At 36.0% G+C, this 25,168-nt stretch overlaps 2 protein-coding genes across 3 annotated transcripts; one reads left to right on the forward strand and one right to left on the reverse strand.

Moving 5' to 3' along the window:
* Positions 1-1,559: 1,559 nt before the first annotated feature.
* Positions 1,560-17,283, reverse strand: LOC142975427 (integrin alpha-PS3-like). Of its 2 annotated transcripts, XM_076118249.1 has the most exons (21): positions 16,963-17,283; positions 15,752-15,944; positions 14,143-14,353; positions 13,516-13,633; positions 12,801-12,965; positions 12,112-12,216; positions 10,948-11,033; positions 9,085-9,303; positions 8,493-8,610; positions 8,032-8,205; positions 7,512-7,694; positions 6,915-7,036; positions 6,768-6,834; positions 5,804-5,954; positions 4,906-5,265; positions 4,326-4,410; positions 4,114-4,176; positions 3,806-3,938; positions 3,277-3,367; positions 2,640-2,760; positions 1,560-2,163 (listed from the first exon to the last, which is right to left on the reverse strand). In XM_076118249.1, the coding sequence occupies exons 2-21, from the start codon at positions 15,913-15,915 to the stop codon at positions 2,020-2,022; spliced, it is 2,880 nt and encodes a 959-aa protein (XP_075974364.1). In that variant the 5' UTR covers positions 15,916-15,944; positions 16,963-17,283; the 3' UTR covers positions 1,560-2,019. The 2 variants fall into 2 exon arrangements, with proteins under 2 accessions (XP_075974364.1, XP_075974365.1); XM_076118250.1 differs by lacking the exons at positions 2,640-2,760; positions 3,277-3,367.
* A 1,499-nt stretch (positions 17,284-18,782) lies between these two features.
* On the forward strand, positions 18,783-21,697 carry LOC142975451 (uncharacterized). Its single transcript, XM_076118293.1, has 2 exons — positions 18,783-18,892; positions 19,318-21,697. The coding sequence occupies exons 1-2, from the start codon at positions 18,844-18,846 to the stop codon at positions 20,181-20,183; spliced, it is 915 nt and encodes a 304-aa protein (XP_075974408.1). The 5' UTR covers positions 18,783-18,843; the 3' UTR covers positions 20,184-21,697.
* Positions 21,698-25,168: the final 3,471 nt, after the last annotated feature.

Here is a 25,168-nt window from a genome sequence, read left to right on the forward strand (position 1 = left end):
GTTTCGAAAACGGGGGCAATTATGATTCTCATTCTCTGTTCTGTGATGCAAGCAAAGTTGCGCGGATCAGTTAGTTTAAGTATATTAATTTACATATACTTGCCTACTCGGGATAATTTTAATCCTAACGAGAACACATTAGATTTTATTGTTATTTTGATTTAACATTTAGAACGATAACAATAGGATTAAACTTTTGTACAAAGAATTTGAACCCATTAGTTAATTAACTTTTTAGAGACTAATAGAGTCTTTGTTTGAATATTTATTTAAATTAATTACCTTCTTTGTTACGTTTCAGTTTCCACAAAAATATGTATTTAAGCTACCTGACATTTATCATTAAATGCACGTTTGACGCAGTGGTTAACGTGGTCACCTCGCCGCAATAACCGTAGCGCCGCGTGTGGTTCGAATCCCACCCGGGACAAATATTTGTGTGATGAGCACGGGTATTTGTTCTGAGCCTGGTTGATAATGTGACCTATATGAATAATTATATATTTTACAGTATAGGATTTTTTATCTATTATATGGTTACCATAGTGCAAGCTCTGCTTGGGGCCATATCTATATAATAAGTTAAATAAGGAACTACACATTTATAACTTTACATCTAAAAAAGTTAGAAAAATTTTGTCTGAATACTTAGGACAATACGACTACTCAGATACAAAAAAATTACTAGACATTGTACAGTAAAACCATTGAATACTGTTAGTTTTAAAATCTACACCTAGTTTATAGTTTACCACTGTATATAACTAACTTTTTGTATTGTAATCTAGGCAAATAACCAAAATAATGTCGAATAAAATTTCTTTCAAAGTCGCGTCAAGTGAAGTCCTGTAACACAGGTTTTTTTTAAAACCTAGCTCAGGTCGGTCACAATTAATTATATTTAGAATTAATAATATTGTATCTCTAGCGCATGTTATAAGTATAATTATTCCGTTCACTAACAATTAAAATAGTCTTTCTTACTAACTCTCTTATATACTGTATAAAACTCAAATGTAACATTATACTATGTAACATTATAATAAGTTTGGAGCCAATAAATAAATATATTTATTTAACAAAAAAAAAAAAAAAAAAAATTTACAAAAAAAGTTTGGATCAACTGACCGTGGGCCAATAGTATTTATTTATTTATCCGCCGCCGTCCGCCACCTGAATTTTCCCATGGAAATGCGTTATTTTCCCGGAGTAAAAAGTAGCCTATGTCCTTTTTCGGGTATCGAAATATCTACATACCAAATTTTATGCAAATTGGTTGAGTAGTTTAGGCGTGATTGAGTAACAGACAGACAGACAGAGTTACTTTCGCATTTATAATATTAGTATGGATTATGTATGATTCTATTCAACTGTTCCATACAGTTGAATTTTGTGGAATGTAAAAATAATAAAGTCCTCAATCTGCGCTTAGCCAGCGTGGTGGACCCAATTCCTTATTCATCCTTAAATTTGGGAGGAGACCCTTACTCAGCAGTGGGACAGCAATGAAAATACATATATAGATATGTCCCAAAACAATTGAAAGTAATAAAACTGCATTTATATATTCATTTAATATTTATTCTTGATTAATACTGATAATGAATGATTGATACTTAAGTTAAACGCTAAAAATACTGTACAAATAATACAACCAGAATAAAATAAAGAACTATAACTACTAACTATAGTCGATCTACATGATTGTAATAAACGAGTTATAAGCTCTGATTAGTTAAACAGTGTTTTGTATTTTCCACTCATATACAGTTTTAAAATTGATTGAAAGTGTCACAACATTGCATAACTAATCAGAGGGACTATCACTCAGTTGTGAACTATTTGAAAGCCACTATGTAATACATTGTTTTCTCTATTCGAGTATAGTGATTAGCATATTATGTCAAAGCAGTAATGTACTGAATAGTGACTATCAATTTGGCATACACTAGCCGTCAACTGAGATACATGATACGCATACAGAGTTTAAACGACGTTTTTAAGTAGACATTAAATATTTTAGTCTTTAATCTCCGCGTAAGTTTCCTCTTCGTTCAGTTTTTCTTCTTCGGATTCAGAAGATTGCAAAGGGTCTGTTTCTGATACATCTTGTAAAGGAATATTCTGTATCTTTTGATACCTCACACGAATGAAAAAACCCGTCTGGAACAAGAATAAATTATTTATTTTTGGGTACTTAAATAACACGTGTCAATTCAATATCTCGGTCATTTAAAGCTGTAATTGCAGTTTAAGTTGCCTGATAGTCAATTTGTCACCATGGCCAATGTAACCTGTACCAAAACTTCCAGTAAAAAGTCAAGAAAAGATCAGAAATTTAAAGTTATCTATGGTATTGTTTGAACGCGCTAATCTCAGGAACTACTGGTCCGATTTGAAAAATTTTTTCAGTGTTAGATAGCCCATTTATCGAGGAAGGCTATAGGCTATATATCACGCTACGACCAATAGGAGCAGAGTACCAGTGAAAAATGTTACAAAAACGGGGAAAATTATGATTCTCTTATGTGACGCAAGCGAAGTTGCGCGGGTCAGCTAGTGATTTGATAATCTTAGGTAGTCAGTTGATTTTTTTTAGGATATAAATTCCTACGAAATCATAAATAAAATATACTTACACTGTGCAAAATAATGACGATTATAGCTAATATTAGAAGACCTATGATCACGCAGCCTCCAATGATGCACCAATAATTAATCATTGGTTCTAGAATCAATTTCGTTGTCACTTCACAAGTGCTGTAACAAAATATAGTAATTAAATTAGATTTGATTAAACCCGTAGCTATCCCACTGCTGGGCAGGGATTTCCTCCAAAAGGAGATGCTAGAGGGCCTTGAATCATCACGCTGGCCAAGTGCGGAGTAGGGTCTTTTTGTTGCAAGAAATGTGTCAAACAATTTTTAGGCCCACTAGGTTTCATTTTCAGGGCTCTTAGCCAGCATTGTGGACTCAAGGTCTAACCTCTCCTCCGTTTGGAAGGAGACTCTTTACGAGAAGTAAAACAGTAGTGGATTGAAAAAAAATGTTTTGAAATTCTGGATGCTTCAGTGAAAGACCTGATATAATTTTAGCCTGCATGTTAAACTCAATGCTTTAAACCCTTTTTAGGACTCACGTCCAGCACTTGCAGAAGCTTCATTTGTTTATTCTATTACAATTATAAACAATATAAATGTTTGAGACATAAAAGATTTGTTTGTTATTTAGTTTATTCATTGTTAAATATTGGGAACCATCATGCTTTTTACTTACGTGTATTCGACAGATCCGTAATGATTCCGAGTCCGAAGAGTGTATAATAATGAAGTAGCGTTGTATGTTTTATTTTGCTTTAGAAAATCTCCTGAAAAATCAAATTATACTGATATGAAGTTGTCGCATCTACACAACACTTCTGCTCAAAAAATCCGGGTTAAAAAACTTATGATTTAATTCGTTTATTTATGTTTATGCATATTGGGAAATATTCTTTGCCCTACTTATATCAAAACCAGCTGACACGCGCAACTTCGCTCGCGACACATAAGAGAGAATGGGTCAAGATTTTCCCCGGTTTTGTAACATTTTTCGTTGCTACTCCGCTCCTAATGGTCGGAGCGTGATGTTATATAGCCTATAGCCTTCCTCGATAAATGGGCTATCTAACATTGAAATAATTTTTCAAAACAGACTCGTAGTTCCTGAGATTAGCGCGTTCAAACAAACAAACAAACAAACTCTTCAGCTTTATAATATTAGTAAAGATTCATTTGACACAGTTTGGAGAGCCAGTTGAACTAACCTTCGACTCCTAAATCTATTTGCAACGGTAAAGAGACTACCAACGAAGTCTTGGCTGGGATTGACCACACGCAATCCAGGAAAATATCGTATTTTGGAGGCCCGCAACCTTGGATAGGAGATGTTAAATTAGTCTGAAAAGAAAATTTTCAAAGATAAAAAAAAAACATTTGTATCACCATTTATTGTTCCAATGTTTAGAAAATTAAATCAAAATAAGAGATTACTCTGAATATTGTTTGGAAAATTTGGAAAAGAGGAAGATCTGTTCCCTGCATTGATAGACAAAAAATATTAAGGACAACGTACCTTACTGGGTATCCTAATAGAAACGTCAAGAGCTGGCCAGTCCAAAGGTCCAAGATTCCTTATCTGAAAATATATAAATACATTTTTTACAATAAATCACATTTTCCCACTAAAATATTTGAGCCATCAAATCCAAAATTATCGGGAAGAAACATCTCTTTCTCAGGTTTCGGCTTGAATTCCTACACCATAATATTGTTATTTTAATTTACCTCAAACGTATGCTTGAATGACACAATATCACCAGCAGCTAAACTTTGTCCTAATATTGTCATAGAAGAATTTGGCATGGAGTTTCTGAAATCAAAAGATTATGTCAATTTTTTGGTCAAAATTATGAATATATAAGGTTTGTGCAATGTGTGTAAGCTGGTGTTTTGTTCGCGGACAAATCCCCACAGAACGCAAACGAACGTAATGCTAGCAAGTGTTTATAAATTATACGTTCTTAGGTTAAGGTATTTATAAATCTATGCTCAATAGTCGTAAATAAAGGATGAATTTGAAAACAGTAGCTCGATTTTCTACTACTATCGACTACCGACAACCGAACTGTCATCGAGAAATGTTGTATGAAAATCTGATCAGCGCCTCTGACGGGTGTCGTAGGAAGTGTTTTGGCAGTACATTCTAAATGTCAAAATTTCAATAGCTAGCCGGTTGTCGGTAGTCGATAGTGGTACAGAATCGAGGTACTGAAGGTTGTTGTTAAGTGACGTCCTTTTGGTCACTTCTTACTGTTACGACAAAACACAATTCTATAAAACATGTTTTATTGCAAAATAAACTTACCCACTAATTTTGAATTCAACAACAGGCTGAACCTCAACAACCAATTTCATTTCATATGCTTCAGTTATGATTTGTTTAACAGGATCATTTGTTATCAATTCTGCAGTTACATTCAAATCAACGCGTTCTTGCACTATCATATCATTTTCCAGTTGCACTTCCAATAACAAATCTTGGTTTCTCAAAAACGGTTGGGGGATACTACAGTTCATTGTCAGATCTTCAAGGTCACAGGCCCTAGGGATCCTTTTTGGGTGCAAAGGAAGTGTAAACCGCACTTTTAAGCCGTAAGCCGTTTCACCTACATTTTTGATGGTGAATCTTAATCCTAGGGTTTTATTTGTGCCTGGTATATATGGACTGAAAAGGAAATAAATGTAAAAAAATACAACATATATCTATACTAATATTATAAAGCTGAAGAGTTTGTTTGTTTGTTTGAACGCGCTAATCTCAGGAACTACTAGTCCGATTTGAAAAATTCTTTCAGTGATAGATAGCCCATTTATCGAGAAAGGCTATAGGCTATATATCATCATGCTACGACCAATAGGAGCAGAGTAGCAATAAAAAATGTTACAAAAACGGGGAAAATTTTTACTCATTCTCTTATGTGACGCAAGCGAAGGTGCGCGGGTCAGCTAGTACGTTATAATATCACTCCCATTACGTGATACCTGAAGGTGTATGGAAAGGTATATGAGATACAACCCCGTCTCTATTATATGTCTCTCTGTATGTATTATATGAATATCTTTTAAATGTTAGTCCCCGCGACACAAGAGCAATTCTCGCAGCCTCCGGTAGCGGTATCCTGTCTCAATCACAGCACGAACCCCCGTCTTAACGTAAGAAATACTTAAGAGGAAGTAAAAGTAACGGTTGTTGTACAACTTACTTTTCATTCAGAGCCTCCAGATTCATGACTAACCAAGGATCGCAAACAAGATCTATTCCACAATCTTTCATTACACTCTTAATTACGGATGTATTTAATATTGAATCATCAGACAGTCTTGCAGCCTGAATGAAAAAAGTTGTTGAGTTGTCTGAAAATAAACATTGTTTAAAAATTAATATTACTTTTAAGTCAACTCACTCTTGACTAGACTGGATTTCCCCATTTCAGAAGACCCATGTCTAAAAATAGGACAGAAATCGGAGAGAAACATGATAAGTAAAAAAACACATTGTTCAATACGGCACTTTAAAAATGTATGATTAAACAGAACGATGAAGATGTGATGTGTGACTTATCAAAAAATTACCAGAAATTTGATATACTTTTTATCTTACTATCTTCTTCTTCTTCTTCTTCTTATCGTATGGTTAGTGGTCAACCTAGTGTCAAAGTTGTTCCAGCCGCCCGAAGGCCTTTGACATGGCTTAACGACTGTTATCTTAGTAGACAACAGCCGGGACCGACTTTTTACGTGCCCTCCGAAGCACGGAGACGCCCACTTCAAATACCACTATGCGGTCACCCATCTATAGAGTGACCGCGCCAAGGGTTGCTTAACCCACAGATCGTTTACCGACCGGTGAGCGCAACTGGCTATGGGCGCCTACTACTAATCTTACTATTAAGTAATAGCATATTAAGTTGTTTTATTATATTTGGACAAATTTCAATTCACAAGCCAGTAGCTGTAGCCAGCTGTAGCTGTAGCCAGTAGGTTTTTGTGCGTGTACAACATACTAAAGAACCAGCTACAAAATCAATATTTCGGGGCAGGGAATCACAATTTTCGAGTGTTATTTTTTAAATAATTAATTACTTACTTTTGTTACTATAATAATATATTATGTAAGTGTGTGAAAAATAAGTAAATTAATTATATTATTATTACTAAAAACCTTACCTTTCATAACTTCGTCAGGTTCAAGTTCAAATTCAAAGAGCATCGGTTCTAATAAATTGGCTGATTCCTGAAAAAATATAAAATCAGTTTTATTTCTGTCAAGTTCTTTATTTTGTTTTGTATGAAAGTATAGGTTTATTTACTTACATTAACATGTATTGTAACAGTATTACATAGTTCTTGGTCTGGTGATACAAGCGTTCTGTACGACGAATCTTCAATAATCGCCCGACCATATTTGACATCTGCTCTTACTTTTGCAGTTACATCTGAGAAAGAAAATACCTGTCAGATTTTTGTTTGATAGTCTAAGACTCAATGTACGGAATTAAAATCGTTAGAAAATATTTCGGTCTTAATGTATACCAGAAAAACTTAAATTGTCTAGTATAATTGCGTTTGTAATATGCATTTTGAAAATAGTTGCCTATTTTGATCCGGATCTTCGGCAATAACCGTGTCAAATTTAATGACAGTCTGCGGGCTTATCACGTATCTCATTTGACAGCTAGTATACGTCAAATCTATGGTCACTATTCAGTACATTGCTGCTTTGACGTAACGTATTAATCACTATAATCTAAGGGGGAAAACAATGGACAGCATAGTGGTTTTCAAATGACTGTCAACTAAGATACGTGATAGCCCCCAGATCAGCATCAAAGCATGACAGGCAGACAAGTAAACGTTAGCGTGTACATAAAAACTGTAAGATAAGAATTGTAAGAATATAGATCAACTTACACATCGCTACATTTGTATGAAACTTAATCGGTGGTGCGGACACACAGAATTGTGCCTCAAATGTCGTCTCATTGTGTGACAAATTGATAGCGTACGGCATCTTTATGACAGCGCGCACTGACATTGTTGGAATACACCGGTACAAGTAAGATGTTCCGCTTACGTATGCACCAATGGCTAAATCTGAAAAACAAACCAAATCGTTATATCAACGATAGATACTTCACAATAGTGGTCAAATTTTCGAACCTAGTGCTACGCATTTAAGAAAGGCAAAAGTAACACATAAGAAATTAAGTATCACTTGTTCTGACGGTGCCAGAAAACATCGTGATAATTAACCTTGTACACCTAAGGGTTACTTTGCAAACTGAGATATAATATCTTTAATCTAAATTTTGTCTTCGTGGTGGATTCTAGGTCTAAATCTGGATGGGCCTTTGGGATATAAGTAGATTTTTTTTTAATTATCATATTTTGAAGCATGGATGGGTGATGGTATGAAATTTGGGTCTCTTACCATTGCAGTCGTTTTTATCAATATCAAATCCTTTAGCTATGGACCAGCCGAAACCTTTGGCATCAGATGGTTGTATTCGTTGCAAGTATTTGTCATTCAAGCCATTGGCTTTGCCGCTGTAAATGTATACTGCTCCCATACCGTCGTCTTCATAAGGTGCTCCTATTGCTATATCTGGAATATGATTACTTTTGTAAGTTTTAAGTCATTTGAGTTTTGTCAAATTTGAATTGAAATTCAAATAAAAAAAACCATCAAAAACAGTATTCGGAAGTTAAATAAAGAATTAGACGTTTTGATTGGTTTGGAAACCCTTTGATTTGCTTATAATAATCAGCAACTTCTCTTTGAAAAACTAAATACCAAAACAAAACAACCCGTGCCCGCTTAGTTGTGTTTCTAACTATATCATTAAATCATTTACATAACATATATTCCAAAAATATGGTTCAGTTCTTTACCTCGATATCCATCACCGTTGATATCTCCAAGATCAGCGATAGCGGTTCCGAATCGAGCTCCAGTTTTGGCTGATCCAATCACATAACCAGATTCTTCAAGGACAAAACTCGAGCCGTTCTAAAAGCAATTAATATTATAATATAAAGTCAATTATAATAATATGTACATTGTACACTATATACAACAGAAAATACCTAATTGGGAAGGAATAGAAGAAGCATTTCAAGCCGCGAGACATTTAAGGCTCAATGTGTAGAATTACAAAATGTACAAAATTATACTCCTATAGTTTGCTTCCACAAACAATAATAAAAATAAATTTATTTCTGGTTCAACAATAACTTCTTTGTTTACAAAGGCGTTAAGACTATCAATATAGTTAAAGTGTTACTAATTTAAATATCTGAGGTTTACGCGACGAACAGATCACAAAGTTTTTGATTTTCAAGGGATTTGATTCTCGAGTCACTAGAATTGCTATTATAACACGGGATCAATAGTTATGCACTATTACGAGGGACCGATATTGTAAATGGAAATATTATGTATACATACACATGAATAAAGGTGGATATTTTAATTGTACCTTACCATTCTTGTCATAAAAACATACACAGCCCCTTCATCATAAGAAAGACCTCCTTTGCTCGTGTAAGTCGGTGCTCCCACAAGCAAGTCATGAATACCATCTTCATTGATGTCTGCACAGCAAAGAGTAGCCCCGAAGTAAGACCCGTACTGAGGGCCCATGAGCTTAGCTTTTATCTTCAGCGACTGCCAGAAATAAGTCGATGGTTCGTATACCAATACCTGAAAACAATTGATAAAATTGTATTGATAAATACGTGAATTATTTGTGTCGCAAGGTTGACACCAATCTACGTGGACTGAGTATTATATGCTTTTGATTATGAAGTCTCGGATTCGATTTATGAGTCTCTAGTAAAGATTGGGACCAATAAATAATGAACCTTGAATGCGTTACATAATAATATTCCTTTTCTGAGATATATAATGATTACAATAATATTAAAACCCGGCCAAGTGCGAAACGGACAAAAGGTATTTGTATGAAACCCACCTTGATTTTTAAAATTATTTTTAGCATTTTTTGTTATAACGGCGACAGAAATCTGGGGGCACGGAAGTGCCCCCGCAAGTCGAGCAAAAAAAAGCGGCACGGCCGTAACATCCTTTTCTCGAAGCAATTCGGGCTATTTTTGACACCCCTATAATTTCGTTGTGGATAAAACAAGAAGCCTGGATTTTCAGCAACTAATCAGTCATTGTATAAACACGGTATGTTTAAAATTTCAGTCAATTTGAACCAGTAGTTTAAGAATGACAACTTGTTAAAATTTTGAATTTTGTCACTCACTGATTCACTGACTCACTGACTCACTGACTCACCGATCATCAAAAGTCTAAGGTACTTCTAGCAGACTTAGAAGCTTAACATTTAGAATACAAATAGGGTTTAGTGTCTTAATCATGGGAAAATTTTATTTTTTTCTAATTTCGGTCCAGTTTTCTAAATACACCAACTGTAACAATAACTTTGTAATCCCATATAAATGTATAAGATTACAAGGTTACATTTGCAGTTAATGAATTTTTATTACTGTATAAAATAAAATAAATAGGTACCTACTATATGAGGCATAACGGGAGGGGGTATAGGGTGGGTAAGGGTGTTTAGCCCATGAAACTGAACAACATTCCCATAGGAAAATATGTTGAATTATGAAAAAAAAACGTCTTTCCATACAAATTGGACTTATGTTCGCTCTACAAAAAGAAGTGAGATCCCATCAAAAACATTCTGTAAAAACCTCAAGTCTCGCCGTAAAAAGTTGTGAGATCTATATAATACCAAGTCGATTAATCTATTTAGTCTCTACTTAAAGGACCTTCTGTCTTAAGTTATTACGTATGTTATTATCATGCCAATTTAAAAAAAAACCTTTAAAACAAATAGATCGACTTGGTCATCGCAAGAAAACACAAATTCGCCATTAACATTTCAGAAGCATTAACTTCTCGTCGAACTGTGTAGTGTGATACATACTAATAATCAAATCATGCGATGGCCAGGTCGGTCTATTTGTTTTAAAGGTTTTTTTTTAAATTGGCATGATAATAACATACGTAATAACTTAAGACAGAAGGTCCTTTAAGTAGAGACTAAATAGATTAATCGACTTGGTATTATATAGATCTCACAACTTTTTACGGCGAGACTTGAGGTTTTTACAGAATGTTTTTGATGGGATATATAATTTGTGAAAATTTCAACTTCTTTGCTATTACGGTTTATGAGATACAGCCTGGTGACAGACAGTCAAACATGAAGGCTTAGTAATAGGGTTCCGTAGCGTATTTACCCTTTGGGTACGGAACTTTAAAAATATTCAACAATTCCTTAAGTATCCTTAAACTAAAATTATAGATTACCATTCCTCGTCCTTCCGACCTAGGTGCACCTCCAACATAATGCATTTTACCGCTTCCATCGAAAATCCCAGTCTCCACACTATAACCTATAAACAATAAGAAACATTTTAATTATTTATTTCAAACTTTATATACAGGGCTGTATAAAGGCGGACTTAATGCCAGGGGCATTTTCTGCCAGTCTACCTTGGGATGATGCAGAGATTTTTATGTAGGTGTTAAAAAGAGGAAGGAGAGTGAGTTGAGAAAGGGTGTACAAATAAAGAATAATAGGTGTTGACAATATGAGGTGTAAATAAATAATAATATGAAGTATATATGTTACTGTAAAAGCCCGAACTGTGGTAAATCCTAAGATTTTCCGGTAAAACCTAAGATTTACCAACTCTCAATGGTAAAAGTCCGAACAAGCCAGAGTTTAAAAACTATGTTACGATATATAAAAAAATCCTCCTTCATAACTATGTTTATAACTATTTCACGGTATAATTATATACTGTGACATTGTTATAAAGAAGGAGTTTTGGGCATAGCGACATGGGTAGGTTAGGTTAGAAGGCTAAGGTGGGAGCGAGCGAAGCGAAGCTCCCACCTTAACATTCGTGGTTTTTTTTTTTTAACCACCCACAAGGATGAGCCCCGCGAAGCGGGGCTCCGGCGACATCTCGACATCATCAAGTGAATATAGGTAAAAGTTCGAAATAAAAGAATTGTTCGGACTTTTACCATTGCGAGTTGGTAAATCTTTACAGTAACATATACACACAAAATAAAAAACTTATTATTATTCATTTTATTTTGTCGTATAATAATTACCAATTATTATTATAATTATCTAGTAGTACTTGAAGAAATTATGTGTGTATAAGAAATAATTATCACTCGTCCTAACGGTGAAGGAAACTATTGAGATGAAACGTTGCATACCTAAAGTTTGTTTAACACATATAGGGCATGAGACAAAGTACCCAACTCGCACTTGGCCAGCGTGGTGAAATCAAGCCCGATAGGTGGTAGTTCCTCTACGTAAAATACTGGTATTCAGCTGTATCCGGTGAGACTCAAAGCCAAGCCAACATAGTTGGAAGAAAGCCTAGGCTGATTGAATTATAGATGATAGTCATACAACACGAATTCGAAAGCTATGTTTTAATTTATACCTACCGAAATAGTCGTCTGGATGTAAATCCCGTGTGTAGTAAGTGTTGACTATCGGTGACAAGTTTGTAGAGCCGTCCAAAGGTTTGTATCTATAACTGAGGAATCCTCCTGAAATATATTCAATGAAAATAAAAAATATAAAATAACTAATAAAAAACACCTCAAGATGTATTTTTGTTGAGTTCGTATCAATTCCTTCAAAAGTTTAGGCAGTCAAAAAATATTTGTTGCGACTATCTGCACTACTGAGCCGCGGAAACGGTGACATCGACTATATTACGAATTAAGTATTTTTTTGTCGACTATACCAAATCCATCAAATATTAAAGGCACTACTGATTTTATACCTGAAAGAAATAATTCACGACTGATTGACTGACAAATCTCACAGCAAACTACAAGGATTAGTAACTAAAAATCTAGCATCAAGCCTCATTTTCATCAGCCCAAACTGCATGCAAGCGGCTACGCTTGCTGTATCGCGATTCTGTACAGTCGGTACTGTCGAGTATCAAAATTTTGACACTTAGAATGTACTGCCAAAATATTTCCTACGACGCCCGTCAGAGGCGCTGATTAGATATTCATACAAAATTTCTCGATGACATGTCGGTTGTCGGTAGTCGATAGTAGTAGAGAATCGAGCTACTGGTTGTATAGCTTAAGATAAAAGTCAGATACTATTTACATACCTGTCCATCCGAGCATTCCTGGCGCTCCGAAGACCATAGTGTTATTTCTTGTAGCCATTGAAAACCCAAACTGTCCTATAGCGTAGTTATAAATTCTATCCCCCTTATTCCCATATTCTTTTCTGAGTCCATCTAAAGTAAAAGCCTGGTTTTCTGCTACCCTGCCTGTAAAATACATTATTTTTGTTTGTAAATATTAAAAATTCTTGAACATATTACGTTAGAACATGTTACGTTACTGTACGTTACGAAACATGATGGAAATACAGGAAAAGTCCAAATATGAAATTTTGTGTTATTTATAATTTAGTCAGATTTTTGTTTAAAATTAGACATCCCGCAATGAGTAATTGCAAAAAATATATTATTATGTTGATTCAAAAGCTAACGCCAACAGTGTAAGGTACGAGTTATTTTTTTAGGTACAATAGGGACTAAATGCTCATCGGGTAAGTCCTAATGAACATTAAATAAGTCTTGAATACACACGCTGATATAAGCATTTAATTTAAATAAAATAAATACAGTCAACCACAAATGCCGGTTAGCAACTCAATATTTTTAAAACCTCTTTACATCGTGGTTTTACTATAAAATTGAAAAAATATAGTTACCTAAAATCTGCAATTTAAACCAATCTAATTTTTCTCCTAGAGGATCAGTATACATGCTGTAGAATAAAGGGTATTAAAAAGTTCCATATGACAATACTTACGGTCTGCCAAGGGTTCCAAGATCCTGTTCAATCTCGGTCCAATGTAATAGCTGGCTCCTTGCATGACGTTATCAAATCCTCTGTTATGATACCGAGTTGTGAATCTAGGAGCTGTTACCTAAAATAAAAGGCAGAAAAAATTCAATCAGATTATCAGGTGCCGTGGCACACTTTGGTAATTTATGATTTCACCGTTATAAAAGTGTGTCTGAAACTTCTTACGAAATTGGGCTACCATCTGGTAAACCAAAGCCTATACTTCGATCTCTTTTCTTCTTATCGTATGGTTAGTGGTCAACCTAGGGTCAAAGTTAATCAAGCCGCTCGAAAGCCTTTGACAAGGCTTAATAACTGTTACCTTAATTGACAACAACCGGGACCGACCTTTTGCGTGCTTTTCGAAGTAAGGAGACGCCAAGTTCAAATATGCGATCACCCATCTATGAAATGACTGCGCCAAGACTTGCTTAACTCACAAATCGTTTACCGGACGGTGAGCGCAACTGGCTATGTGCTTCGATTATAGCAAGGGTAACTAGGCAATTCGCAACAGTGCTACCCGTATCCAACGATAGAAAACCGAAGCGTGTATGTGTCACTTGATTTACGCAAAGGAAATCTTCTTACCAAGAGTTTCTGGTCTTCAAGAACAGCCAAAGAAGCCCCAAACCAGCTATCAGCGTATAAATTCTTTGCCATGTACAATTTGGTATCAACTGGCTTTGCGCCAAGCCGGTGACAAGAATTGTTGGAGTCACTCAAATCGTGTAAATCACAAAAGTACACGTAACCAGTTCTTTGTATCCTTTCCACAGCTTTTGGAGCTCCTACGTAAAGCCTGAAGATAGAATAATAATTAATAATAAATGATAAATTTAACCCATTAATGTCCCACTGCTAGGCAAGGGTCTCTTCCCGTAATGAGGGAAGGGATAGATCTTGAGTCCACCGTTACCGTTTACCGTTGGAACAAGCTACGATTTCTATAGCATATCTTATATCTTAACATTATAAATGCGATTTTGATGGAATGTATGTAGTTTGGAGTTAAAGACTGAATGTCAAACAGAGGTTACTTTCATGCGTAATAGAATATGGGAATTAGCGTGAACACGCATTTTACCTTAAAATGCCTAACGTTTTGGCGCAGGTTGCACTCGCCGCGGTTACGAAACGTTAGGCATTTTAAGGTAAAATGCGTGTTCGCGTTAATTCCCTTATTCTGTTATTATATACGTTAAACATGCAACACGAGAGTTCAAAAGTTATGAAAGGTTACTTTTGTTTTGACAAACAACTCATAAGTGGTAGATAAAAATACTAAAAACGGGTCTTAAACCCGACATTGCGATCGAAATTCATCGACCGTGGTCACGGGGTGACTGATCGAAACATCGGGTAAACAAATAAGGTATTCTAACCCTTAATTTTCAATCGCGTTTAAGACCCGTTTCATTATAATATTATGGGTACAAGTCGCGAGAGTTGAAAATCGTTGATAAACCATATTTGACTTTAACTAAACATAAACCAAAGTACGGGATAAAACTAGTATCTAATGGATTTACTCCTAACTGCGATCTATTCGACTGCGTTGACTATTTCCCGTGATAAAGGTGTTATCATAATTCAGTAGTCAAGGTCATGAACTATCTGAGTTGTCATATATATGTCGATCCTTTTAGCTATTTATTTATTGACTTTACATACAAAAACTTAACAGGCTGACTTAATATTTTTTTTTAAACCATTACTGTCCCACTGCAAAGCAAGGTTCTTCTACGACGGAGGGGTTAGGCCGTGAGTCTAACACGCTGGCCAAGTGCAGTTTGGGGATTTGGAAGCCCGAAAAAAATATTCATCAAGAACTGACTCTATTAATGAGCATATAGTAGTGTAGCCTTTCTTCCGAACTATCTTGGAATCGGCTTCTAGTCTCACTCGATGCAGCTGAATATCATTGTTTTACATGGAGCGACTGCCTATCTGACCTCCACAACCCGATATTTATAGCACGATACCCTTCGGTAAAATTGGTCGATGTCAGACTTTCAAGTTTTTGACTACTGTTAACCACTGTCAGAGATCTTTAAAAATGACAGCCGGGACCCGCAATTTAACGTGCCTTCCGAAACATGGAGGAACTCGATATGTATAAGATGGTCACCCATCCACAACAAGCTGTTGTTAAGCCACACTTTATAAATGAGTAGTATTATTTAAATTATAAACTTACCCATCGTTCGTTAAAACATTAGAATATCCAAAATAATCGTTAGAAATCCTGTGGTCTTCTCTCGGTGTGAAAGATATGCGCGTATTTTCATGGAACACGCGACTACATACTGATAAACGCATACAAAGCGTATACATTAAACATATCACTACTCTTTGAAACATTGTGCAACAGTTACGTAATGATATTTCATCTGTAATTAAAAAAGATATTTTTTTAGTAATAATATAGTGTACTTTCAAAGGCCTATTTTATTTTGCAGACTAATCTAACAGCCCCTATAGAAGGCTGTTTGGAAACCAATTCTGACTTCGAAGGTATTTGGACTATCAAAGCTAAGGCTTCCGTTCTTGTGTCACTTTCATTGAAGTTGGATATCAGTCTTCATGGATTGTTTTTTTTTAAGATAACTCCGCACTAAGAATTGCTCGTGACGCGGGGACTTTTACAAACATACAAACAACTGACACAAAGAACAACCAGACTTGAAACAACTATTTGTGGATCGTACAAGTAAATTTTTAATGTGGAAATCGAACCCACGACCTCCCGACGCAATAGTAGCAGCGTGGCGACCTTAACCACTGCGCCACGAAGACATTCAAAAATTATTTTTACTTCCATTAAAGAACTCGCACATAATATTGCGCCTGTCATACTCGACGGTGCAGACAGTGATGTAATACACAAGTAAAAGATTATAAATCAAATTACAAATGTCCAATTAATAGTACTTTCCCCACCTAGGATTCGAACCTGGGACTTCGTATTTAACAATAAAACTCCACTCTTATAATATATTACCGTGTATTTGTAGAAAGTTTGTAAAATTATCACTAAAATAAATATTTTATTCTCACACGAACATACTTACATTATTCCTTGTAGGAATCGAACCTACAACCATAGCGAACAGTAACAATAGGTATTAATAACTTAATGAGTTTTTTTTATTACTGAGCCATTTATTTTATTAATAAATTTAACCCATAACATCCCACTGGGCAAAGGTCCCCTCCCGTAATGAGGGAGGGCTGAAACTTTAAGTCCACCACGCTGGCCAACTGCGGGTTAAAGACTTTACATACTTTCAAGAACTGTTTTCTAAAGAACTTTCAGGCATGTAAGGTTACATCACGATGCTTGTTTCATCGTTGGAGCAAGAGATAATTATTCTTATACCTTTATAAAAACAAATAAGTATAACTTACCCACATCAAAAAAATAATATTCAAAAGTTAACAAGAATTGTATAATCTCACATTCTATATAGTACTGCTTGCAAAACTTTACTGAAAATTACTTAGAATCACTTTATCAACAATAAGAACTTGTTTAACACATTTCTAAAGAGCCCTTTGGCAATAAGACATTAGACACTTGCACAGTATAAAATATTAAAAAAATACGATACAAAATCAAGTAACAATTATAGCGAAAGTAAAAAACCATAAACGATTTCTTCAAATACTTTGTACGAAGTTTACGAAATAAAGGTTATTTCTAATTTAATAACCCACTAACAACATGTGTGTCAGGTCGCAGCCGAACACCATAATAAAATAAATGTCACTAAACTATAGAAAACCTCTCATAAAGAATGATAATACAATATTCAAAGGAAAATAGTCCTTATGGCATGTATTTTATGGTTTAATTTCGCAATTTCCATCAATAGTTGCTCATATGAAAGATAAAACGACTTAGTTTATTTATGGAAAATAATTGCTAATTCTTTGTTATTCCCCTGAATTTATTTTGAGCATAAATACTCCAAAGGCCTTCGGGCGGCTTGAACAACTTGACGTTGACCACTAACCATGCGATAAGAAGAAGACTTGCTACATTTACGCGCGTTTGGCGCAGTGAGTAACGGTGGCCACCTCGCCGCAATAACCGTAGCGCCACGTATGGTAGGTTCGAATCGTACCCGGGACAAATATTTGTGTGATAAGCACGAGCAACCAAGCTACGTGGGAGATATCCACTTATACCACCCGGCTATCACTACACTATTTAAAAATACGAGACTGTAAGAAAACAAATCAATTCTTAGATAGGAATTAATTAAATAGAAGAGCTTATAAAGATAAAAATTGTATTATTAAAATTGTAGTTAAATCATCATTGCCTTTTATCAGTGCGATGGCATGAATAGTACGATAACTGATTCAAAAAATTATTTACATGAATCATTTCGAGGTATAACTATTGGTTACTAAGAATAAAGCTCATGGTTATAAACCCATGTACAAAAGGGAGAGGTGTCACCCTGGAGTCAAACCCGGGACCTCATGATAAGTACCTCGATTCTGTACAACTATCGACTACCGTCAACCAGCTAGCTATCGAAATTTTGACATTTAGAATGTACTGCCAAAATGTTTCCTACGACACCCGTCAGAGGCGCTGATCAGATTTTCATACAAAATTTCTCGATGACAGTTCGGTTGTCGGTAGTCGATAGTAGTAGAGAATTGAGGCACAGTTGACGGTTATTTAGTCTTTTGTTTAAGTGTTTTCGTGCGATAGTGATTCGCGCGGTCGGTAGTATATGCGACTGACTCTCAAAAGGTCTCGGGTTCGGATCCTGGGTCGGGCCAAAAACCGTTTTCTGAGTTTTTCTGTCAAGATTTTCTATGAGGTTAGACTATCTTGCGTCTTGTTACTAGTCGTGTCGGTTATCCGTCCCACCAAATTATCTGCACTGTTGGGGAGTTTCAACGAAATTGCCCCGCGAGCCAGCCTTTGGCTAGGAGTTTACAAACTTACAAACACAGGCAATAAGGACAAAAAGTATAATAATATGCAATTAACAATAACTTTCTGAACATTCCAAATTCCCTATGAATCATTAAGACTTTGATAAGGTTATCTTCTCGTATTTAATTCTTATTTTTATTAAACAAAATGGTAAATAACCACTGGGATCTTAGGCGATAAGGTGACCTAGACGACATTGTCACCTCTGTGGGAATACCCAACAAAATACTGGCCGATAATTCTTATCGGGAACATAAGGCACCCCGTGTATATATATACCAATCGTAGCTCTAATTTCAGCACAGTTGTTGTTCGTGCACTCCAGCATCATGTTCAGTAAAAGTTTTATCTTGTTCATCGCTCTGATTGGAACCTCATGTAAGTATACGTTTTGACAATTATCTGAAAAGTGCTACCTAATGGCTTGTAGCTCTAATTTTGTACAAATTCTTATACACATAGGGGTAATCAAATTATGATTATCCATAATTATGTAGTGATCGGTAGTATATCCGACTGGCGAAGTCCGATTCTCTAACACTTTCTATCGAGCCTCCTCAACCAAGTTGGGTTATAATCCTGTTGAAAGGGCTGCTACACACAGTGCCGGCGGCCTTATCGCTACGGGTACCGGCGGGATACGCTGCTTGACGGCGTCATTTGTTCCTAACATTCGAGCGACCGATTCGATCATTTGACAACTCAGCGCGGCATGTGCCGCCGGCATGTGTGTAGCAGCAATTAGACTGGTTGTTAGACCTTCTGACAACTCGTATAGTTTATGTTAAATTTTATCTTTTCAGTGGTTCAATCGTATCCATCTGATGGTTCTTACTACAACACTGCGTCAACGGGATTCCCCTGCGGTATTGTAACTGAGGGAAGTGTTGTGCTCAGAGACCAAGTATATTCAGAAATATCAAAGTCTTGTAAGATAAAAGCAGAGAGCCTTATACTGATCAACAACAATATTTCGGTTATAGATGGAAAATTAGAATTGGAAGCCAAGAATATTACACTAAGAGGTAATACATTCACTGGATCTCATCATAGTCAAAAGCTTGTGGGAAATGAAATAATTTTATATGACAATACTTATCGTGTAGTTCAACTACATCAGAAGGTCATTGGGAAAGATATAGATTTTGTGCATAATTCTTTTTTGGGTGGTCAACAAAACCAGGAAATAGTAGGAGCCGATATAGGACTACAACGAAACACTTATGAGGGAGAACAACAGAATCACGAGATCAAAGCAGTTACTAGCAGGAAGCTTCGAGATCAATACATTCCAGATTTACCACAAGAAGAACTCGTTGCAGATGAATCTATCGTCCTCGTAGAAGCTAATAAATACAGAGGCAATCAACAAAGTCACAACATGGAAGGTATTAGCGTTGTGCAGAAACAAAACACTTACGATAGTTCTCGTCAAAATCACGTTACGACAGGAGTGCTTATACTACAGGAATCTAATACTTATCGCGGTGAACAGCAAAGTCATACGACAACAGGAACTTTGGTCATACAGAACACATGCACCTTTGCCGGTTCTCAACAGAATCAAGAAATAACGGCCACAACTTACCTACGATCCGGAAACATTTATAACGGAAACCCACATTTTAGTGTAATGCAGTTAATTCCATCATACGTTAAGAATTTGTGAGTCATTGAATATAACCAATAAGTTTAAAATGCTTTGCATTTTACTTAACAATAATCTACTAACAGATCTTATAAGAAAATAGTTCCATGCATTTGTTTTTATTCGGTTGGACACCAAGAGTTGGCTTACAGTCTCACCGGATGTAGCTGAATATCAGTATTTTACATGGAGTGACTACCTATCGGACCTCCACACTCACACGATACCTTTTGGTAAGACTGGCTGTCAGGCTTTCCAGCTTCTGACTACTGTTAACGACTGTCAAAGATCTTTAAACATGACAGCCGGGGCCAGCCACAACGTAACGTGCCTTCCAAATACGGAGGAACTTGATATATTATTATGTTTAGGATGGCCACGCAACCACAGAACAACCCCGGCAAGAGTAGCTTAACCTCAGAGATTGAGCGCGGCTGTTGTTAACTAAGCCACTGTTGTTGCGCGGCTGTTGTTCCTAGATCGCGCTATCGAAGTTTGCACTGCCACTGACTATATATACAAGTTCCCGACTACAACAGTCGGGCAGCCTAGGCCCACCAGGCACGATCACCTCGCCTGGTCGGAGGATCCTCCCTTTGGTTGGAGGAACATGAGCACCTCGTTCCTCCACAGTGGTGACCCCGACGTGATTAGAAGCAGCCTTCACGAAGATCAGACCAGCAGCAGCAAACCTTCACACCCTCATCACTCCTCACTCCTATAGCAGCAGTCGAACAACTCCAGCCAGCATCTTCGGCTACACCAGGGCACTCCACGAACATGTCGCTTACGCACATGACTGGCATACCCTACGTCCTCACCGGCATCCAACCTGGGCATCATAGTCACGCTACTCTGACGCACCCAGGGCACCGCAACGCTTCGTCTCGACTCACCGCAGACAACAAGCACCTCGCCCCGACTCACTGGGGACACTTCACCGCACACCGCACCTCTCCGACTCACTGGAGTTAGCGGCATACAGTTCCGACTCACTGGGACTAGCGGCATACAGTTTCGACTTACTGGAACTCATCAATGCATGGCACTGGAGAGACTGACTGACATGAAGAGAAGATCGACCTACGGTCTGAGGGGGAGTGATGTAGCGGCTCGCTACATACAGCGACATCTACTGGGACCAGCGCGTAACCAACCACCACGCGCAGTGTGACTGACGTCACAAGTCCTAGATCGCGCTATCGAAGTTTGCACTGCCACTGACTATATATTATACAAGTTCCCGACTACAACAGTCGGGCAGCCTAGGCCCACCAGGCACGATCACCTCGCCTGGTCGGAGGATCCTCCCTTTGGTTGGAGGAACATGATCACCTCGTAACTCCACAATACCACTAATTATTATTTACTTGTATAGTTTTTAAACAATAATACCTAAACAGAGTTGCATAAGTTATCTTATTATTTACTAATAAATAATAAGTTATTATTATATTACAATTTAATAATATACAAACAAAGGATTTAAATTGTGGTCAAGTTTACCTATTTATGTAAACCACATAAATGTGCAAAACATATTGTAATAAATCAGTCTATTGTATACTAATATAATATATTATAAAGCTGAAGAGGTTTTTTTTTTGTTCCTTTGAACGAGTTTATCTCATGAGCTACTGGTTCGATTTGAAAAAAAATTGTGTACCTACCTCTATAATATTAGGTCGGGAAAAAGTCTTTTCGCATTTTACTATCTATGAACTTGTAATAAAATCTCTTTGGCTTCAAGAATCACAACAAGACTTTCTCCCCGACCTAATATTTATTACAGCAATTGGGTGACTGGGTTCACAAACAAATATTGACCTTGCACTCTTAAAAGGTTTACCCAAAATGCTGACGCCGTGCAGATTTTTTCGTAAATAATATTGAAATTGTAATTCTGGCACACTGAAACATTTTATTAGGCACTCATTTGATTTTAACGAAAATAAAGCACTGTGACGTCACTATGTCATATTTCATTACTAAAATGTGTTGTTGGCAATTTTGACATTTCATAAAGAGTAACTGATTTGATCGGTTGTCAACCATCGTTTTCAACTAATTTCATTTTTTAACTTAATACAAAGTGCAGTGACAGCCGAGTGGTATAAGTTGACACCTCCTACGCAAGTGGTCGCAGGTTCGAAGGGAACACACCAATGGCTTTTCGAAGTTATGTGTGTATTAGAAATTATTATCACATGCTCCAACGGTAAAGGAAAACATCGTGAGGAAACCTTGCATGCCTAAAATTTGTTAAAAACATTTATTGAGGGCATGCAAAGTCCCCAACCCGCACTTGGCCCGCGTGGTGGACTCAAGGCCTAACCCCTCCCTCATTACGGGAGGAGACCCTTGCCCAGCAGTGGGACATTAATGGGTTAAATTTATTTTATATTTAAACTTAAAACAAAAAGTCACGGCACGCGTCGTAGTATTTCTCCTCATCATCGTCGACTGGTAACGTACCCAGAATGTTGGCAGCATTCCCATGTTGGATCGCAATATATATATATATATATAAATATATATATACTAGCTGACCCGCGCAACTTCGTTTGCGTGTATCCCGCTACTTCGACAAATACAGTCAACGCACCAACACATATTGGATACTAATTTTCAATTCACAATAACTTCTCTTTCCCTTAACCGCGTTTAAAATATTAAAATGTTTTTTGGTTTCTGTGACTCTTCTTTGATCGCCCCCCCCTATCAGTTTTTGGAAAAAATATTTAAGTAATGTACAGATTTTTTTTTGTCTTATATGTATAGATCAAAGTCGTAGTACCTACTTTTAAATATTATTTATTTTTTATGTACCGTTTTTTTATATTTTTTGTTTTTTTTCATGTACTTACCTACTTTTGTTATATACATCTAACTATTATTTTCTTGTTTACTTTTTAAATTATTTACATTTTACATTTTATTACTTTTACTTATTTTTTATTTACATTTATTTTTAGAAGATTAACTTTGTCTTCATTTTTTGAAATATAATATAAGGTATACATACATTTTCATTTTAACGATGAGAAAGGTTTCCCATATATTTAAAATTAAAGACTATCTACAATTAAACCCGCCGCCGCGGCCGGCCCGTACCGTGCCGCAATACTAATATCGTGATATCTCCTAAACTATATGTCTAAATAACACACTGTAAACTGCAAAAATAATCTAAATTAAATGCTCGTGATGATGAACTTACTTATTTTGATAAGGATATATGTATTATTGGTTATATCACCAGTTAAACATCACCCAACGAATTAAATGTTTTTTTAATACAGAAAAGTAGTTTTTGTGACTTAAATAAAAAAGCTGGATATATGTCATCGCGGACTTTTTTGTAGAACTAATAAAGACCAATGTTTTTGCTATACATTGTTCTTACTTGTATCCAACGGTATAAGCGGCGCACGCACAAATGCAATCTTCAATTAGATTTTTTTTCTGACTTCTTGGACATAAATCGCTATATACTCAGCTAATATAGTTTCAATGTATTTCAATTATATATAAAAACCTGTCGGAGAAAATACTCTTTCTATTAATGAAAACCGCATCAAAATCCGTTGCGTAGTTTTAGAGTTTTATGCATACGAAGGGACTACAGACAAAATGGGCGACTTTGTTTTATACTATGTAGTGATATATCCTTTGGCCTACGTTAAGGCCAGCACCCTGGTCATATGATTTTTTGTTGTGTTGAATAGTCTATTTACCGAGGAAGGCTTTAGGTTAAAATCACTCTATGACCAATAGAAGCAGCAATAAAAATAGTGTTGAGGAAACTCGCAAATAATTAATTTTAATTGTAATTGCTCGTTGCTAGATTATTGTTTGCCATTAATAAATAAACATTGATTTATTATAATTTCGAGGTTCAATTAAGTATCTTGTTCATAAATATATTCGTATTGTAAACAAGCGATGGGTTTCTGAAAGATTAATTGCTTATACAAAACAGATGAGTTTCTTAGTGTTTTAACTTACGCAGTTCTTACACAAAGTACAAAATTGCTAACGGGTCTTAAATACGATGAGAATTTTAAGGTTTTTTTGATGAAAGGCAACTCCCGCACTAAGAATTACTCTTGTGTCGAAGGGAATTTTACAAACTTACAAACAACAGACACAAAGTAAAATCAGACCGAAACAATTATTTGTGGATTGTATGAATAATTGTTCCGTGTGGGAATCGAATTCATGACCTCCTGGCGCAATGGTACCAGCGTGGCGACCTAAACCACTGCGCCACCGAGGCAGTTAATAATGTGACAAATAATGTGTAAAAAATGTATAGACATTAACCTATATTTTATACTAGCTGACCCGCGCAACTTAGCTTGCGTCAAAATTTTCCCCGTTTTTGTAACATTTCTTACTGCTGCTCTGTTCTTATTGGTCGTAGCGTGATGATATACAGCCTATAGCCTTCTACGATAAATGGGCTATTCAACAGTAAAATATTTTTTCAAGTCGGACTAGTAGTTTCTGAGATTATCGCGTACAAACATACAAACAAACAAACTCTTCAGCTTTATAATATAAGTATAGATATATAAAGTAAACCCATTAGTTTTGTTAGGTAGTTCGGAAGTTATCTGCATTGAAAAAAATTGAGGAAAATGATGATATAATTAAGCATTTAAAAATACAAAGTGTCGAAAAAAAAACCATGGTTCGAAAATATATTTATTTTTGTAGTAAGTGCAAGATAAATAAGCTCTATATAATAAAAGTGAAATTTATCATTAAATACCTATATATAAAAAAAATAAGATAACGAAACCTTCATCACACAAAAATTACACAATTGGAAATCAAAAATGTACTTATTGTCTTTCCACAAGGAGCATGAGCTTCGCGTGTATTTTGGACGCGATGTGTGGGTGCCTCGATAACGCGCGAACGATTCGCAGCGAATTCGCCCCTTCTAGACACGTTCTTAGTAATCTGACACATGTCTCAAATCTATACTAATATTATAC

Source organism: Anticarsia gemmatalis, chromosome 9 (genome assembly GCF_050436995.1).
Source record: "Anticarsia gemmatalis isolate Benzon Research Colony breed Stoneville strain chromosome 9, ilAntGemm2 primary, whole genome shotgun sequence".
In the NCBI taxonomy this organism is placed as follows: Eukaryota; Metazoa; Arthropoda; class Insecta; order Lepidoptera; family Erebidae; genus Anticarsia; species Anticarsia gemmatalis.

Bases quoted from the DNA above. Each gene is read 5' to 3' on its own strand.
- LOC142975451 (XM_076118293.1), top strand. From the start codon at position 18,844: ATGTTCAGTAAAAGTTTTATCTTGTTCATCGCTCTGATTGGAACCTCA. The intron at 18,893-19,317 runs GTAAGTATACGT...TTATCTTTTCAG, and splicing joins CGCTCTGATTGGAACCTCAT to TGGTTCAATCGTATCCATCT.
- LOC142975427 (XM_076118249.1), bottom strand. From the start codon at position 15,915: ATGTTTCAAAGAGTAGTGATATGTTTAATGTATACGCTTTGTATGCGT. The intron at 6,835-6,914 runs GTAAGTAAATAA...ATATTTTTTCAG, and splicing joins CTGTTACAATACATGTTAAT to GAATCAGCCAATTTATTAGA. The intron at 2,761-3,276 runs GTAAGTAAAAAG...ATTTTGTTACAG, and splicing joins TACGGATCTGTCGAATACAC to CACTTGTGAAGTGACAACGA.